At 42.4% G+C, this 20,209-nt stretch overlaps 1 protein-coding gene across 3 annotated transcripts in view; it reads left to right on the top strand.

Moving 5' to 3' along the window:
• NCOA7 (nuclear receptor coactivator 7) overlaps nt 1-20,209 on the top strand; it is a 217,954-nt gene that overhangs the window by 83,858 nt on the left and 113,887 nt on the right. For all 3 annotated transcript variants that reach the window (XM_075339939.1, XM_075339938.1, XM_075339940.1), the window contains exon 3: nt 17,282-17,487. In XM_075339939.1, coding sequence (XP_075196054.1) covers nt 17,282-17,487 — 206 coding nt within the window. The remainder of the gene's footprint in view (nt 1-17,281; nt 17,488-20,209) is intronic.

The raw sequence follows: 20,209 nt of genomic DNA, 5'->3' as shown, positions 1-20,209 counted from the left end.
CCACAACAGGTATGGCACAGGTGACGTCTACAGCAGGTATGGTACAGGTGACGCCCGCAGCAGGTATGGCACAGGTGACTTCCACAGCAGGTATGGCACAGGTGGCGTCCACAGCACGTATGGCACAGGTGGCGTCCACAACAGGTATGGCACAGGTGGCGTCCACAACAGGTATGGCACAGGTGGCGTCCACAGCAGGTATGGCACAGGTGGCGTCCACAGCAGGTATAGCGCGGGAGTGGCACTATGGCGAGACAACGGGTTAGGAACAAGTAGCTGGTGCACAGATACAAACAGTAGTACACAGGGGCCTGGATACTAGCAACGCACAATTAGAAGCGTTGCTCGGGCGCCTTCTGTCAGGGAAGGCGAACTTAAATACCCTTTTGGTAACAGGTGACCTCTGAGGTGACTTCCAGGTAATGGTACGCTACCACTTTTAAGAAAGGGGGCATGGCCTCATGCGCAGCCTAAGATCACATACTGCAGATCTGTGTGTGGCCGGGAGGCAGGAAGAGGCTACAGCAGACTTTGGAGCAGAGTGCATGACCCGGGAGTGAGTAGGAAGCACAGCAGGACCTGAATCAGGAGCAGAGCCTGCAGAGCCATGGGACAGGTAAGAGGAAGGATGTCGCTGCCGGAGGCTGGGAGCGGGAGTGCGCGTTGGAGCCATGCTGGGGCTGGGCAGGTGAGAGGAAGAGCGCCCCCCTCGGAATCTGGTGGGACCAGGCGCTACAGTTCCCTTTAATGATTCTAAGACTGTTCTGAGATTCTGCACTACCTGTGTATTTATGATCTTGAAATAACCTCCAGCAGAATATTATATTGATGACAGAAATTCTTAATTAATTCAGGTTTAGTTATGACCTGTTCTAGTATCCATCTGGGCAGCTAGATTCAGGCGTGACTGGCTGGCACAATACTGATTGCTCTTTCAGTGATCTTGAAAACCGGTCATTGATGGTGTCCTAATTCATTTGCTCATACTTCAGTTTCAAAAAAAAATTACATAATGTTTATACTTTGAATTATTGTGAAAAAATATATTCATTATTTGCAATCGGTTGTATAAAAACTGTTAAAAAATAGTTTTAGTTTTGCTAAGTATACTTGCGGTGTAATTTTTTCTAGTTTTAAAAATATTATAAAAATATTACAGCAAATTCTCAAGTCTACACAGGTCAAAATAACATGTAAGGTCCCCCTGTTAAGCAGATTATATTGCCTATATTACATCAGCAGCATTTAAAAGGAAATCTGTCAGCAGGTTTTTGCTATGTAATCTAAAAGCAGAATGGGATAGGGACAGAGACCTTAGTTCCTACAATGTATCCCTTAGTTTACTTGGTGCACTGGTTATGATAGAGTCACAGTTTTCTCTGATGCAGATTTAGTAGAGCTTAGTTATTGAGCTGTGTATAACTCCGCCCACACCACAGCTTTCTGTATACATTGTATAGTGATAGAGAGCTGCTAACAAGTGTTGGGGTGTAGTTAGACTAGGATGCATGAGGCCAGTGTCCTGTAGTGATAGTCTTCTGCTAAGAAAACATGGATTTTATTGAAGCATCAAAAGAAAGCCCAGTAAGTGGCACATCACTGGTATCATGGTATTTGCTCCTACATTATGGTGCTCTCAGATTACATAGTAAAAATCTGCTGACAGATTCCCTTTAATAATTAAACCTTTTGTGACATTTGCTGTATATGTATTGCAGATATACACAGTAGTGGTATCAACTGAGCTTCTTATTTAGCTTTCTGTCACCAAATGACTAGTGATGGAATTATGGGGTAGCAATACGTTGTCATGGCAGGTTGGGTCTGCCATCTTTGTGGCAGGCAATACGACAATATGAGTTCCCTAGGTGAATAATAAAAAGAAACACTCTCAGAAAAAAATGTAAGTTATATTACCCCCTTTTCTTATTTCTTAAATTCAAACCATAAACTATAAAAAAACTATTTAAATATTATACTTATACCACACACTGAACCCCTAAATTATGTTCTTTATTACCTTATCACCACCAAAAAATGCAAAAAATGAATTAGAGTCATATGTACCCCAAAGTCTCACTGATGATTAAAAATACAGCTACCTCTACAAAAAAAGAGAAGCATTTACATAGGCCCTTTGACTGAAAAATAGAAAAGTTATGGATCCCATGGTATAACACAAATCAATGTTGTTTTTAAGACTGGACTGTGACAAGATTTCACAATACAAACTGCATAAATTATTAAATAGATCTCTTAAACCTGAAGAAACTGGTGTACTTACTTTGAAAGTCAATGTCAGAATAGCCGCATAAATATATATTTTTAATTTGTATGCCTGATAATAAATTGAGCTTCTTAATATCAGGATTTTATAGCCATTATCACATGGAGTTTTGAAATAAGTACACTAGCCCCATCAGGTTTAGACACTAATTTACTTAAATATGCCATTTGTATTGTGAAATTTAGTGAAAGATCCCCTTTAAGTAGCGTATTCTGTTGTATACGGCTAAAAAGACAGTACACCACCATGAGAAAGAAGGATCAAATTAGTCACACAATTCATAAAGGCGACACAAAACTAGCAGAAGGACATAAGAGCTGTAAGGTACACTATGCAAAAGAAATGTCAACACTGAGTGGTATCTTATATAAGTAAAACCAAATAGTATATGAAAGTATATACTAGGTGTGACACTTAGAAGGAAGCAGTTTATCTTCCAAGATGTTAAATATGAATATATATATATATCACTAGTAAGGTGAATAAGGTAAATAGGTACACACACATAAATAACAAAGCATATATGTATATAAAGCGCACTCAGCTCAAAGTATATACTTTTGTATACCATTTGGTTTCACTTATATAAGATATCACTCACTGTTGACATTTCTTTTGCATAGTGTACCTTATAACTCTTATGTCTTTCTGCTAGTTTTGTGTCGCCTTTATAAATCGTGTGACTCATTTTAATCTTTGTACACATATATTGAATAAAGATTTACCTTTTATATTTACCTTTGGTTCCTTAAGTCCTTTTTTGCAATTGGCTTATTATGCATCTCTGGACTATTGCCTGATGTATTATGCCTATTATTGATGCACTCATATATATATATATATATATATATATATATATATATATATATATATATATATTTGTGTATGTAGAAAACAAGAGGACACTGATTAACTATAATATTACAATTTTTATATTGTATATAGGTCGCATTACTAAAAAAAAAAATGTTGTCCTCATTCATTTACAACTCTTTTTTTTGTCACCTGTATTCCTGCATCCAACCATCTTTTACAATTGTTCAACACTAAAGGTCCAGTCACACTAAGCAACTTACCAGCGATCCCAACAACGATAGGGATCGCTGGTAAGTTGCTAGGAGGTTGCTGGTGAGATGTCACACTGCAACGCTCCAGCGATCCCACCAGCAACCTGACCTGGCAGGGATCGCTGGAGCGTCGCTACACGAGTTGCTGGTGAGCTCACCAGCAACCAGTGACCAGCCCCCAGCGCCGCGTGGAAGATGCTGCGCTTGGTAACTAAGGTAAATATCGGGTAACCAACCCGATATTTACCTTGGTTACCAGCTCACGCAGCTACACGTGCAGAGAGCAGGGAGCAGCACACACTGAGCGCTTGCTCCCTGCTCTCCTAGTACAGCACACATCGGGTTAATTACCCGATGTGTGCTGCAGCTACATGTGCACAGAGCAGGGAGCAGCGCACAATGCTTAGCGCTGGCTCCCTGCTTTCCTAGCTACAGCACACATCGGGTTAATTAACCCGATGTGTCCTGCAGCTACATGTGCACAGAGCAGGAGCCGGCATTAACAGTGAGAGCGGCGGAGGCTGGTATCAAAGGTAAATATCGGGTAACCAAGGACAGGGCTTTTTGGTTACCCGATGTTTACTGTGGTTACCAGCCTCCGCAGAAGCCGGCTCCTGCTGCCTGCACATTTAGTTGTTGCTCTGTCGCTGTCACACACAGCGATCTGTGCTTCACAGCGGAACAGCAACAACTAAAAAATGGCCCAGGACATTCAGCAACAACCAACGACCTCACAGCAGGGGCCAGGTTGTTGCTGGATGTCACACACAGCGACATCACTAGCAACGTCGCTGCTACGTCACAAAAGTTGTTCGTTAGCAGCGATGTTGCTAGCGATGTTGCTTAGTGTGACGGGGCCTTAATCTGCAATTAATAATGGATTCCATTTTCCTTGACATCTTTTCTCCATAGCCACAATATCTTGGTGAAATCTCTCACCATGCTCATTGCGCATTGCTCTGTAGTTTGGTGGAAAAAGTCTAGATGCAAATGCAAGAAATTAATATTTAACCTCTTCACCCCCAGCCTGTTTACACCTTTCTGACCAGGCCATTTTTTCCAATTCTAACCAGTGTCACTTTATGAGGCTATAACTCTGAAACACTTATAATAATAATAATAAGTTTTATTTCTATAGCGCCAACATATTCCGCAGCGCTTTACAATTAAGAGGGGACATGTACAGACAATATGAGACAATACAAAATAACAAAATTAAGATACCAAGAGGAGTGAGGGCCCTGCTCGTAAGCTTACAGTCTATATGGAAATAGGGGAGGCACAAAAGGTGAATGGGGGGAAAAAAGCTTGTCATATATGGTCCAGCCATCGATTTAATAGGATATTCAAAACCAGCTGCATGAACCCGTCATTGGCCAGAATTTATACTGGTACAGGGGATGAGAACTGGAAGTAAATTTTTTGAAGGGCAGAAAGGGACTAGATTAGATCGGGGCAGTGAGGTGATAGGCTAGTCTAAAGAAATGCGTTTTTAGGGCCCTCTTAAATGTGTGGATGTTGGGAATTAATCGGATTTCTCTTGGTAGTGTGTTCCAGAGCATTGGCGCAGCTCGTGAGAAATCTTGAAGACTGGAGTGGGAGGTTCGAATTGTTGAGGATGTCACTCTTAAGTCATTAGCAGAGCGGAGGTCACGGGTGGGGTGATAGACAGAGATGAGGGAGGTGATGTAGGGCGGTGCGGAACTGTGGAGAGCTTTGTGAGTGAGAGTGATAGGTTTATGTTGGATTATGTAGCGGATAGGCAACCAGTGCAATGACTGGCAAAGAGTAGAGGCATCAGTAAAGCGGTTGCAGAGGAAAATGATCCTGGCTGCGGAAATCAGAATGGATTGGAGAGGGGAGAGTTTAGTAACAGGGAGACCAATTAGTAAAGAGTTACAATAATCCAGGCGAGAATGAATGAGAGCGACAGTAAGAGTTTTTGCAGAGTCAACGGTAAGAAAAGGTCGAATTCTTGAGATGTTTTTGAGGTGGAAGTGACAAGAACGAGCGAGTAAACGGATGTGGGGAGTGAAGGAAAGATCGGAGTCAAATATAACCCCAAGACAGCGGGCGTGCTGCTGGAGTGTAATGATAGAACCACAAACAGAAATGGTAATATTGGGTTTCGGAAGGTTAGGAGAGGGAGGAAACATGAGAAGTTCAGTTTTTGACAGGTTCAGTTTTAGATAGAGGGAGGACATGATGTTGGAGACAGCAGACAGACAATCGGTAGTATTTTCTAATAGTGCAGGGGTGATGTCAGGAGAAGAGGTGTACTTCAACGGATCCCAGTGATTCTGAGATTATTTTTCGTGCTATATTGTAGTTCATGCTAGTGGTAAATTTAGGATGATATTTTTTGCTTTTATTTGTGAAAGTATGGGAAATTTGCCAAAAATTTCGAACATTTCCCAATTTTCAAACTTTTTTTCAACAATTTTAAACATTTCCCACATGTCTAGTTTACATCTGCACCTTTTTTGAAACATCATTTTTTTGTTAGGAAGTTAGAAGGGTTAAAAGATTAGCATCAATTTCTCACTTTTCCAACAAAATTTACAAAATATCAGGGTATGTACTGACAGAATAGGGGCTCCTAAGCTGTCCCTCAGTCTCTGGACCCTGCACTGTCTCTTGTCTCAGAGTTAAAGGGAAGGTGTTGTCCAAAATAAAATATGTTTCAATAACTGAAGAAATGTAAAGTATTAATATTTCAATGTTATGTTTAAATAAAATTATTTATTTTTAATTGAGAAAAATATAAAAAAAAAAAATTAACGTTTGATATATTCCACTCTTAAACACTAGGGGGAGAAGCTGCTGAAATCCTGCTGTAGAAGTACTGTAGAAATATCTCACATTACAGCTGCAGTAAAAGTGGGCGGAGTCTGCTCTCCTGTGTGTGATGTCACAGCTCCCCCTCCCAATCTGGGTGTTTCCAAAATGATAAGAGAATGAAGTTTAGGATCACAATGTGGAGTCATTTTGTTGGTGACCACAGAGTGATCCTAATATGTCTATGTAAAGTGTCACTAAGGCCAGTCTGCATAGTGCTCCACTGTATCCCACTCCGCACTGTATCCCATTGCCCCCAAACTGCCTACTGACTGTTTCCCAGTGCCCCCACACTGCCTACTGACTGTTTCCCAATGCCCCCACACTGCCTACTGACTGTTTCCCAATGCCTCCACACTGCCTACTGACTGTTTCCCAATGCCTCCACACTGCCTACCGACTGTTTCCCAATGCCACGCTCAGCTTGCGGCATAGAGCGGGGGGGATCGTGGTAGAGTGTGGGGGGGTCGTGGCAGAGTGCAGGGGAAGGGGGTTGCGACAGAGTGCAGGGGAGGTTGGGGCAGAGTGCGGGGGGGAGGGGGGTGGTCGCAGCAGAGTGCAGCGGGGGATGGGGGGTTGCGGCAGAGTGCGGCGGGGGAGGGGGGGTCGCGGCAGAGTTCGGAGGGAGGGGGGTCATGGCATAGAGCGAGGGAAGGGGGGTCGCGGTAGAGTGCGGGGGGGTCGCAGCAGAGTGCGGGGGAGGGGGGTCGCGGCAGAGTGCGAGGGGGAGGGGGGTTGTGGCAGAGTGCGGGGGGGATGGGAGTGGTTGTGGCAGAGTGCGGGGGGAGGGGAGGGTCGTGGCAGAGTGCGGAGGGGTGGGAGGAGAGGGTCGCGGCAGAGTGTGAGGGGGAGAGGGGGAGGTCGCGGCAGAGTGTGGAGGGGAGGGGGGGTCGCGGCAGAGTGCGGGGGAGGGGAACATGCTGTGTGCTCCACAAAGATGGCGCTGATCTCCTCCGTCTGCTGTGATCTAGACAGCCCAGGGGGTGCATCCAGGTCACAGCAGACGCCTTCTCTAATGTTACTAAATGGAGTCGGATTCCAACCACTGTTCTCTATGCTCTGGGGGCTGCCATAAAGGAGGTGAGTAACTGTCGTTACAAACACCAAATCCAAGATGGCCCCCAGTGCTTCAGTAAAACTAGAATGAAATAAAACCTAAATAAACAGTGAATTGAATTTTGTATTAAAAATACTTGATTTCATAATCGCTATTATTAATACAAAAATATAAAACCACGAGACCTTCCCTTTAAGCTTGATGGTAGCCAGGTTCGAGCCTCCGATGTGAACTTGCCTCTTGTCCGAGCTCTGATCTTACTCCTCCCACCCTGGGAGCAGACTGGAAACACAGAAACAAAAAGCCCCCAGAAAAGACATGGACAAGGAAGAACAAAACCTCGTACACACTGGACTCAAACACAAAGGATAGACAATATGTGTACAAGGCAATAAACGGGTAGGGAATAAACTGACAACAGGGGTATGTTCACACCAGGCAGAACAGCAACTGTAGTTCATCATGAACAGAACAACCATTGAGACCAGGATCACTGAAGCTATCTTCGGCGATCTCCTACTATACTCCCTATCCTTAAATAGGAAGAGTCCAGCTGTGAATGGTGATTAGCACCCTAGCTCACAGAAGAGTTGCACACTGCTCCAAAAAGGTTTAACTCCTGCACGGCTGGGAGCAGTGAAACAACTCATTTGACACCCAGCAAAGCTGAGCACTTAAGAGACACGACACCAGGTTGCCTGTCTGACTCTGCAATGTGAACAGAGTCTGACACCGTAGTAATAATCTGCATGTATGGATCCGGACAGCGCATGACACAAAACCATTTTTTTTAGGAACCATATAACATTTGAAGTGACTTTGAGAAGCCTAGGTGACAGAAAATACCCAAAAGTGACCAGTTTTCCATTTGAGTAATCGAAATTTATGTAAGACCATACTTCATAATGGAAATACAGTATACAACAGTGGATTACCTTGTGAAAGTGCTACCAATTTGCAGAAAGACACTGCATTATAGCCATTCTTAAAAAGCATTAGGATTAGGCTTTTAGATGGCTTCTTGTGTGGACTTGAATTTATATAATATACGGGTGCATCTCAATTAATTAGAATATCATCAAAAAGTTAATTTATTTTAGTAATTCAGTACAAAACGGGAAACACATATATTATATAGAGTCATTACACACAGAGTGATCTATTCCAAGTGTTTATTTCTGTTAATGTTGATGATTATGGCTTACAGCCAATGAAAACCCAAATCTCAGAAAATTAGAATATTATATAAAACCAACTGAAAAAATTATTTTAAACTCATAAATGTTGGCCTAATGAAAAGTCTGTACAGTAAATGCCTCAATACCTGGTCGCGGCTCCTTTTGCATGAATTACTGCATCAATGCGGCATGGCTTGGAGGCGATCAGCCTGTGGTACTGCTGGGGTGTTATGGAAGCCCAGGTTGCTTTGATAGCAGCCTTCAGCTTGTCTGCATTGTTGGGTCTGGTGTCTCTCATCTTCCTCTTGACTATAAATAGCCCATAGATTCTCTATGGGGTTTAGGTCAAACGAGTTTGCTGGCCAATGAAGCAGAGTGATACTGTGGTTATTAAACCAGGTATTGGTACTTTTGGCAGTGTGGACAGGTGCCAAGACCTGCAGGAAAATTAAATTTCCATCTCCAAAATGCTTGTCAGCAGAGGTAAGCATGAAGTGCTCTAAAATTTCCTGGTATACAGCTGCGCTGACTTGGTCTTGATAAAACACAGTGGACATACACCAGCAGATGACATGGCTCGTCAAACCATCACTGATTGTGGAAACTTCACACAAGAGCTCAAGCAGCTTGGAATGCTGACTCTCCACTCTATCTCCAGACTCTGGGACCTTGATTTCCAACTGAAATGCAAAATTTACTTTCATCTGAAAATAACACCTTGGACCACTGAGCAGCAGTCCAGTTCTTTTTCTCCTTGGCCCAGGTAAGTTGCTTCTGGCATTGTCTATTGGTCATGAGTGGCTTGACACAAGGAATGCGACAGTTGTAGCCCATGTCCTGGATACGTCTGTGTGTGATGGCTCTTGAAGCACTGACTCCAGCAGCAGTGCACTCCATGTGAATCTCCCCCAAGGTTTTGAATGGCCTTGTCTTAACAATCCTATCAAGGCTGCAGTTATCCTGGTTGCTTGTGTACCTTTTCTTACCATACGTTTTCCTTCTACTTAACTTTCCATTATTATGCTTGGATACAGCACTCAGAACAGTCAGCTTCTTTAGCAATAACCTTTTGTGGCTTACCTTCCTTGTGGAGTGTGTCAGTAACTGCCTCCTGGACATCTGTCAAGTCAGTAGTCTGCCCCATGATTGTGTAGCCTACTGAACCAGACTAAAGGCCCCGTCACACTAAGCAACATCGCTAGCAACATCGCTGCTAACGAACAACTTTTGTGACGTTGCTAGCGATGTTGCTGTGTGTGACATCCAGCAACAACCTGGCCCCTGCTGTGAGGTCGTTGGTTGTTGCTGAATGTCCTGGGCCATTTTTTAGTTGTTGCTGTCCTGCTGTGAAGCACAGATCGCTGTGTGTGACAGCGAGACAGCAACAACTAAATGTGCATGCAGCAGGAGCCGGCTTCTACAGAGGCTGGTAACCAATGTAAACATCGGGTAACCAAGAAGCCCTGTCCTTGGTTACCCGATATTTACCTTCGATACCAGCCTCCCCCGCTCTCACTGCCTGTGCTGCCGGCTCCTGCTCTGTGCACATGTAGCTAGCTGCAGGACACATCGGGTTAATTAACCTGATGTGTCCTGCAGCTAGGAGAGCAAGGAGCCAGCGCTAAGCATTGTGCGCTGCTCCCTGCTCTGTGCACATTTAGCTGCAGCACACATCAGGTAATTAACCCGATGTGTGCTGTAAGTAGGAGAGCAAGGAGCCAGCGCTCAGTGTGCGCTGCTCCCTGCTCTGTGCACATTTAGCTGCAGCATACATCGGGTAATTAACCCGATGTGTACTGTAGCTAGGAGAGCAAGGAGCCAGCGCTCAGTGTGCGCTGCTCCCTGCTCTCTGCACGTGTAGCTCCGTGCAGTGGTAACCAAGGTAAATATTGGGTTGGTTACCGATATTTACCTTAGTTACCAAGCGCAGCATCTTCCACGCGGCGCTGGGGGCTGGTCACTGGTTGCTGGTGAGCTCACCAGCAACTCGTGTAGCCACGCTCCAGCGATCCCTGCCAGGTCAGGTTGCTGGTGGGATCGCTGGAGCGTCGCAGTGTGACAGCTCACCAGCAACCTCCTAGCAACTTACCAGCGATCCCTATCGTTGTTGGGATCGCTGGTAAGTTGCTTAGTGTGACGGTACCTTAAGGGACCATTTTAAATCCTTAGGAAGCCTTTGCAGGAATTTTGTTGCAATTATTCAAATTTTCTGAGATAATGACTTTTGGGTTTTCATTGGCTATAAGCCATAATCAACAACATTAACAGAAATAAACACTTGAAATAGATCACTATCTTTGTAATGACTCTATACGTGTGATATATGAATTTCCCTTTTTGTATTCAATTGCTGAAATAAATTAACTTTTTGATGATATTATAATTTATTGAGATGCACCTGTAAATGTAACCAGGCACTCTAATATAGTGAAAAAAATGGAATTTTATTTTTAACAACAGCCAGTCCAGGAGAAAATACGTTTCGGTCTAAATTCAGAACTTTATCAGTTAGAACCTGCTGCCAGTGGGAAGCTGCCTGAGTTCGACACTATGGGTGCACACGTATCCATCGCTCGTTGGATTTATCATCTGACAAGCATATAGCGGTATTTACTCTTCTAATCATTGAAATTGAGTTTGATATCAAATTCTATCTGGTATTATTAGTTTATTACTTTGCTTCAAAAATGGCTTTTGTCTTTCCAAAGACATTAAGTCACATATCAAATGTAATGAGAGCTAATTAGAAGATTGAAGAGATAAAACATTTATGCAGCAATTTAGTTTGGTCATTAGTTCCTAATTAGTTCGGGATAGTTTAGGAGGCTTCGCTATGCTAGCATGGAAAATGTGGAAAGTGGGTATGCATCAGCTCTGAAACCTGAAAAACTGCTTCAAAACTACACAATAACAAAACAGACAAAACAGTCCAAATGATCAATGCCTAGACAAGTGACTACTCCCAAAAAAGATGTGTCATGCTATACTACAAGCCTTGAGACCCAAGCCTGCTACATACTCAAATAAATAGACTAGGACCCAAAATTCTCAAGAAGATAAAACAAGCTTATTGGAGCACAGCAGTTTTAATAATACATTACCGGTCTCAAAGGGCATAGTAATTGCTTTGTTTGGTATGTAGACACAATCAATGTTATCATATTTCGTAGGTATTGTCCACATGACATATGGGTGAAAAGGGACACAGTGACAAGCAAGGGTCATTACTGAGTGCATTGTTTTTGTGTTCAGAAAAGCCAGTCTTGTTGGTTTTCTGAATCCAACTTTCCATCCATTTCACTCATTACACATCTCAAGAGCATTTTTCGTAGTTTTTTTTACCTCTTGTTCTTTACCAACATTATTTAATTTGAGTTTATTCTTCTACGTGTTCCATAACGTGAAGTCAATAAGAATAGCATTATAGTGTTATAGGGAACCTGTCATGTCCAAAAACGCTATTGACCTACAGATGTAGGGTTATTTTCTGCAGATTTATAAGCTGCCCAGACACCGCACTGAGAGCCTCGCTGCCAGGAGGAACTGAACTATATTCATCCTGGCAGCTGCCGACTTTCAGTTACAGATGTGCCACTCAGTATAGTGACATTTGGCTGTAGATACACCCCAGTACTAACTGACAGCCGGTTCGCCATTGCATCAGTAGACAGCTGGCTGTGAGCCTATATGACTGTTAGGCTGGGGTCATATGAGCGTATAAAAAAATCCGTCCCATTCTCATCCAGAAAAGTGGGCCAATTTTTTCTTACTTGTTATTCATATGCTGTCCGTGTACTATTCGTTTTTTTACTATATACCACATTTAGTTTCCCATCTTACAGAATTGTAATCTATCCATAAACATTTTTTAGGACTTACAGGTGCTTCTCAAAAATTCATAATATTGGGATGCAAAACTTAAAAATTCTATTTTTCCACTTAAATAATGCTTTGGCTCCAATTTTTTTTCCACAAGTGATAATAAGACAAAATAGATCCCACAATACATAGAATAAATTGTCCCAAATGGGGCAATAGCCCACATGCAGTTGGAAACTACTCTTTGGACAAATTAGAGTGCACAGAAGGGTAAAAACACTATGTGGCTTTTGGAGTGTAAATTTTGGTGGCAAAGTTTGCAGATTCTCCTTCAAGCGCCCTTAAGGTGCCAGAATAGCAGAACCCCCTATTAGGCTTTTGGAAAAGAAATTTGGTAGTAAATGGGCAAATCGCTGCCAGTGGCGCAGAAAATCGTTCGGAACACGGGACTTACCTGCCTAGCGACGTCACTGTTGCCGGCGAACCGCCTCCTTTCTAAGGGGGCGGTCCGTGTGGCGTCACAGCGGCGTCACTAAGCGGCCGCCCAATAGAAGCGGAGGGGCAGAGATGAGCGGGAGGTAACATCCCGCCCACCTCCTTCCTTCCTCATTGCCGGCGGCCGCAGGTAAGCTGCAGGTCGACGTTCCTGAGGTGTCACACGTAGCGATGTGTGCTGCCTCAGTAACGACGAACAACCTGCGACATGTCAACGATGGACGATAAGGTGAGTATTTTCCATCGTTAACAGTCGTTCCTTGCTGTCACATGCAACAACGTCGCTAACGATGCCGGATGTGCGTCACGGAATCCGTGACCCCGGCAATATATCGTTAGATCCGTCATTGCGTGTGACGCTGCCTTAATACTGACAAGAAGTATGTCAGGGCCTGCTTATTGCTTAAACCTCAGTAGCTGGTTGACTGCATGGGCATTACTAGGCCTGGCGTCATCATCACTTCCATCGGCACCTCACGATTGTAATCGTGGGGTGTCATTGGGGATAAAATAGGAGCCTCCTATCAAAAATAAGCAGATAGCAGTCGCTATCACTATCGACTTTTTTAGATGCCTCCCAAAATGCCACCACATATTGCACTTACTTTGGTAAAGTCAAAGTAAAACTTGCATCCCTGTAAAGCCTCTTTCACACATCAGTTTTTTTGCATCAGTCACAATCCGTCTCGTGACTGATGTGACGGATCCTTCGTAGATTGTTGGAAAAGTGATGCGACGGATCTAGTAAAAAAAACGGATCCGTCGTACGATACATATATAGATTTTTTTTTTTACATGGCAAAGGTCATTTGCCATTGAAAACCTAAATTGAGAGAGAGAGAAGAGAGAAGAGATATTTTCTGACCAGGAAGGAATTTACACATCTGAGCATGCTCGGTTAGTAAAAGATGGATCCGTCGCTGGAATCCGTCAAATGCATCTCAAGGTTCTGGCTGACTGGTTAAGGCATCCCTTATCTGTCCCCCATTTCCTTTGAGATGGCTGGATTGTCATTGTAAATAAGCACTTGCACCATCCCCTCCCCCATCTCATTGTAGATTGTAAGCTCTCACGAACAGGGTTGCCTCTTTTTTTTTCCATACTCTAATTATTGTATTTTCTATAACTGTTATTTGTTTGTATATGAACCTCTTTAATTGTATAGCGCTGCGGAATATGTTGGGGCTTTAGAAATAAAGATTTATTATTATTATTTGACGGATTGCGATAGATCCTGCGCCCATAGGCTTCCATTATAACAAACCACGGATGCCGACGGATCTGTCACCATCCGTTTTTTTGATACACATAAAAAACGATCATGTGGACGTCCGCAGGACAAACACTGTTCGACGGATCCGTTGCATGACGGATGAAATGCAAGGCCACTAATATAACTCAATGAGAAAAAAAAACGGATCCAGCGCTGGATCCGTTTTTTCCACAAAAGAACGGATTGCGACTAATACTCAGTGAAATTTTTTAATGATATGTAAAAGAGAAAAGTCCTAGAATTTCATATGAGGTCACTTTTCGAGGTTTTCTCAGAACCGACAACTAGGAAACCTTGTCAACTGTTTCCAGTGACAGCTTGCAGAACTGAGACTATCTCTGGACTGTGCAAATTAGCTCTTCTACTAAAAAGAATAAAACTGTCTTTTTAGTGCCACCTATAGGTAGCTACCTAGAAAGTCATTGCTGACCCATTAAAGAGAATACGTGCACTGTAAAACACACTATAACGATTAAAAAGTAGCCAAACATATTGTCTGAATGGTATGGCTTCATAACAGCAGAACATTTTAATTAAAATGTTGTGGTAGAAGACATATTATATAACAATCGCAATCAAACATCACTTACTGCCTGTGAGTTTGGGACCATCCATTAACTAGCATACACTGTGTGCACAGTTATTAGGAAATGTGTGTTATTTAATATTAATGTTATTATTGAACATCTACAGTGCATTAGTTCAATCCAGAAGGTTATTAAAGCTGAAACCTGAATATTTCAGAAAGACAGGGCTGCAGCTGGAGTGTAGGCTTGGACATGTCAGAGGTTTAGAAGGGCGGAGTGTTATGCAAGGGATTAGCAGACCCACTGGGCCATAGCACACAGAAAACCCAACGGGGCTTGACTATGGAATCACACCTGGTTTTCCCCAGAGCTTCTGATGGTGAAGGTGTTATGCTGCAGGTGTGAGAGCGGGTGCCACTCGGGAACACTGATGCTGCGACAACTTAGCCCCAGGGGTACAAACACTGACAGTCTCTGATAGAATCAGCAGCAGTCATTGTTGTGGATTCAGCCGAGATGGATGGACGGATGAATGAATAGATGGATACAATAAAAACAGCTGATAGAAACTTGATGCAGCAGCAGTGGATACCATGGTAGGCGGTCAGCGTGGATGATTGCAAAAATAGATATCATAGGAAGCGGCAGGCATGGATAGTTGCAGCAGCAGATTAGTAATGCACTGAAAGATAGATATGAATCAGTATCAGTAAACAGCACAATCACAGCAGCACTGAGGACATGAGAATTAGGAACATACAGAACTCATTGCCCAGGCACCTCCCTTAAGGGGAAGGTACCTTAAATATATGATGCCTCTCAGCCAAGCTGAGAGGCACTTCCAGGTCAGGGAGTTCTGGCCCTTTAGGAAAATGGGCATGTCCTATGGGCATTCCTAAATTCCTAGGAAGCCTGTGTTGTGTGCGCAGGGCATAGGAGATAGCAGCAGGGGCGGGGAAGCCACTGCTGGGCGGCTGGGAAGGTGAGAGAGCTGACTTCCCTGCCAGGGTATGGGGGCACGACAATGCAGGGACGCAGGTATGGGCATTACAAGGAGGTCAGGAAGGGGTTAATAGCTAGTTTTGCACGTCCACATAGGAACATGAGGAAGGTGGGGGAAACAAATGGTACCTTAAGAGAAGAGGAAGAGTTGTGGATCATCATATTCTCTGTAGATCCAGAACCAGTGAACGAGAAAGTGGCGGTAGGAGAGTATATTAAAAGGAATCTATTACCAGGTTTTGGCTACCTCATCTGACAGCAGCATAATGTAGAAAAAAAAAGACCCTGACTCCAACTATATATTGCATAGATTACTAGGTACAGCAGTTGTGACAAAGTGTTCTTAGATGAAGCATATAGCAGTGCTCAGAAGGCTAATGTTACCCACACCACAGCTTTCTGTGTACATTGTATATGGGCTGTGAGTTGCTTATCAAAGGAGGTAATGTGGTTGGACCAGGGCTCAGGAGACCTGTAGTCTTTGAAGTGATAATCTCCTGGTGATAAAACATTGATTCTATTGAAACAGCAGCACACATGCTAATAAGTGACACATCCCTGAAACCTGTGTCTCAACCCCTACCTCATGCTGTCCTAAGATTACATAGCAAAAACCTGCTTTACACTTTAACTGTACACTGAATACAATACACTTAATACTTAATACACTTACACTAAACTAGATATGCACAGATTTAATAAACATAAATCTTCATGGGAGTACTTTTTAAATCAAAGCTTTCTTACTCTTGTTTTCTATGACAGGAGATATCAAAGAAAAATATGATTGTCCACACACATATGGTTGAATTGTCATGTCTATAGGATACATTCAGCTTGCCTAGCAATGTGAGTAGGCATGTGTGCCGCATGCACCTTTCTGTGTAGGTACTCCAATGAATGGGAGAGGCATTTGATTGTAGAATATCCTAATAATGTTTTTAACACCTTCACACTATGGCCATTTTCCATTTTTTTCATTTCTTCTTCTTCCAAGAGTCATAAGCAAAGCCCTGGCTATCATGACAAATCATCAAATGATTTTTAATTTCCCAGTAGCAGGTTCCTGCCCGCCCATAAAATTGTACTTTGATCAGCCCAGGTAGAGGCATTATTATGACCCAGCCTACAAGATACGGATTGATGCTGGCTACTGGGCTCACATAACACTGGCTTTTTTATGTGCTAAGTGTCTCAATTTTTATTTTTTTATTCCTTAGCAGTAATACATGTCCAAGTTCCTATATTCAATGTTCGCTTACCTTAGCATCTCAGAGTGCAGCTGTTTATTTGTTAGTTTATTTCTTGTTCACACTTGTTTGTTAGGAAGTACCATCAGTTTTCAAATTTTAACCCATCAAATGACACTCCCACGTGCTGGCGTGTGTTAAATCTCAGCATGTTGGCCAATGAGAGCTCTGTCTATCCCGTGCAACCTATATGATATCTGTTTGATATAAAAGTGTGTGGTTAAAGAGCGAAGTACCACTACATTCTTCCTTGAGTTTTATGGACATTCTTCTAGTGTACTCAGCTCCGTCATCTGAGAACAAGATGTCTTGTTAAGGAGCTCTGTTGCACATATTGTTGGATACGTCCTGGAGAGCCGATGATATATGAATCGTGCAGAGCCGTTGACAGTTTAATTTTTGTTTTTCATATCTCTTGCTGTTTGGTTGTGTTGGATATTATCATTTTTACATCAACAATAATTTATGCTTTGTTTTAACTTGTAAAGGTTGAAAAAGCGAAAGACAGCAAAACAAAGTCCAGAGCTTACATCCAGCAATTCTCACGTCGATCCTCCTCCCAACAAAGATGGCAGTTTGACGGTCATTCTAGGACAAGTTCCCGAGAAGGCATTGGGTATTGATGAAGAAAAGAAAAAGAAAAGAAGTCAAGGGAAACAGTCTCGTCGTAGTGAGAATAAAAGGCACAGCACAGGTATGAACGTTATTGTGACTCAGCCAGCTATTTCTAACTCTTCTTTATCCCTAATATGTAGATATTGTAAATTGGTAACAGAATACTTAACAAAATATCAAATTTCACCAACAAGTAGTTTTGCGTTTTTAACAATGCTCACGATTATCTTGCAGTGTTAGATGTACTTGAAAACTCATTTCTTTAAGGGGGAATGTGTAACATAGTCCATGGCCCATACACATGGTCCTCAACAAGCTACCCTTGTTGCATAACTTTTTATGTCGGGTGTTGGCTGAAGTACTTGCTAGGGTTTCTGTGATTAGATGGTTGGAGGATCCCCAGGTTGCTGGCTGTGCACACCTGCTCTGGGAGGGCAAACTAAAACTGGATTTATAACACTGTTCAAGGAACTATGGCACTCTTCTACGTAATAAACAGAAGGTATTTTTAAAGGGAGACCCATTTTATTTATTAGATGCCTTTAGAAAAACAAGCCAGCAGATGGTAATGCTTCCACTGAGCTCCTGTGATGCTGGCTATTGTCACTTCTCACTTCAAGCTGTGAGACAGAGGAGTTAAGAAGTCCGGGGGTCAAATATCGGGAGTGTACTTCAAATGCAGAGGGGCAAGACAAAACAAAACAGGTCTCAGTTCTTGGTCAGTTCCAAAACAGAGCCAATAGAGATAAAGGGGCTAGTCTAATGAATAGTCAAAGGCAAGGTACAAGATTAGGCAGCAAAATATCAGAACAGCAAATACAAGACACATACACTGACAAGCAAAAGAGTAACAATTATTTGAATTTTTTTACTTTCAGCCTCTCTATCTCACTATTCAATAGAGCTTTGAATATCAGATTATCATCATTTTATATACAATCATCTTTACTATCTCATACATAAATTTGACTTGCGACTATTTAGCATATGATTAGTTATGCAGATTCTAGTCATGTCACTGCAATTGTTACTATTTTGCTCTTGGTTGTGGAAAAATCTTTTCTTCCTGTATACGTCAAATTACAACTTGTTCTTACATTCCCTAATAGCCCAGTGTGTTATTTGGTTGATTCCCAACTGAAAAGTCACAGGTTCGAATTGAGGAATAGCCATGAAGAAGATTTCCCAAGAAAAGAGAAACAGCATTATTAAGCTCATCGATAGCGGTCTCTTGTCCAAGAAAATTGCTAAACTGTATCATGTGATTGTCATGACAGTTGGAAGAATGTGAAAAAAAAGTCCATCCATCCACTCAAAAGCTAAGAGGTGGACATCCAGTTAAAATATTGGAGTCAATAAGTTTGCTCATCACAAGCTCTATCAGTTTTGCCACGACAAACACGGCAGTGGAGGTGGTTCTTATGCTTCATAATAGTGAAATCACAGATGTCCATGCAAGCACCATGGATGCACATTACCCAAGTCTTGAATGGTGGCTCGCAAAATGGTGAAGAAGCCTCAACTTCAATATCCTTATAGTAAGCATTGGCCCAGGTTTGCAAACGTACAAAAAATGAACAGTACAAGATTGGAAACAGGTGATTTGGAGAGATGACATGAAAGTCAATAGACTAGGCTCTTTTGAGTGCAAATAGGTCTGGGGGATACAAGGGAAAAAGGTGCTAACAATCAAGAAATTGAAGGAACTGTCAAGTTCGGTGGAGGAAACCTGATGATATCGGGTTGTTTCACAGCAAAGGCATTGAATTGATGGTAGTCTCAATGCTGAGCTACATGTGAGTATCCTACAAAGCAAGTTACTTCAATGACAATGAAGTAGAGGTGCTGGATTGGCCCCCATATTCTCTAGACCTCAACCTATTCGAACACTTGTGGGTAGAGTTGAAGAAAAAGCTGTATACTTACCCAAGTGAGTCGACCACTATGCACCAATATTCAAAATGTGTAGAAGGGACCTGGGATCAGATTTCGGTCAAGACTTGCTTAAATCTGATAGAGAGCATGCCCAGAAGGATTCACGCAGTGTTGAAAGCCAAGGGTAGATTTACAAAATACTAACAAAATCATAAAAATTTAAATTTAGATGTTTAGGAGCTAAATGGGAACAATACAGTGACATGACAAGAATCTGCATAACTAATCATATGCTAGATAGTTGCATGTCAAATTTACGTATGAGATAGCCAAGATGATTGTCTATAAAATGAAGGTAGTCTCATGCTCCGAGCTGTAGTGGATGGTGTGATATGGAGCCTGAAAATCAAAAGTTCAAAACATTGTTACCTTTTTTCTCGTCTACTCACAATGGTCTGACTATTGACATCCGGCTAAATGGCCAGTCAATCACCCTGAAAGTTGATACCTGGAGAAAGCCCAGCAGGTCCAGCCTGTGATTGACGATCCTATCAAGGATACTGACAGCTCAGTACACCCCTGCAATCTATTGGGCATCTGAGCTGTCACTCACTGCATCCCTAGGACACAGTGAGTGGTGACTTCATGACAGCTCCCTTCTACCATATATTTGATTTATTATAAGAGAATTATAATTGACCTGTTCATGAAGATGGCACTTCCCAATCTGACACTAATATCCAGGTATTGTTCTTCTCACGTTCCTCTTTTGACTACAATTAGATTACTGTGTGCCAGGTGATTTTTGACAGTCACACATCATCCAATAAGTACAGATGATCAGTTAAGCGTACAAGGAATTAGCTATTTTATGTGAAGAAATCTATCGATCAGACAAAAAAGCCATCCCGTGCTACCTTCTCCTG

This window comes from Anomaloglossus baeobatrachus, chromosome 3 (assembly GCF_048569485.1).
Source record: "Anomaloglossus baeobatrachus isolate aAnoBae1 chromosome 3, aAnoBae1.hap1, whole genome shotgun sequence".
NCBI classification, from domain to species: domain Eukaryota; kingdom Metazoa; phylum Chordata; class Amphibia; order Anura; family Aromobatidae; genus Anomaloglossus; species Anomaloglossus baeobatrachus.
Note: the sequence above shows the minus strand (reverse complement) of the source record. Positions and strands in the feature narration are given on the sequence as shown.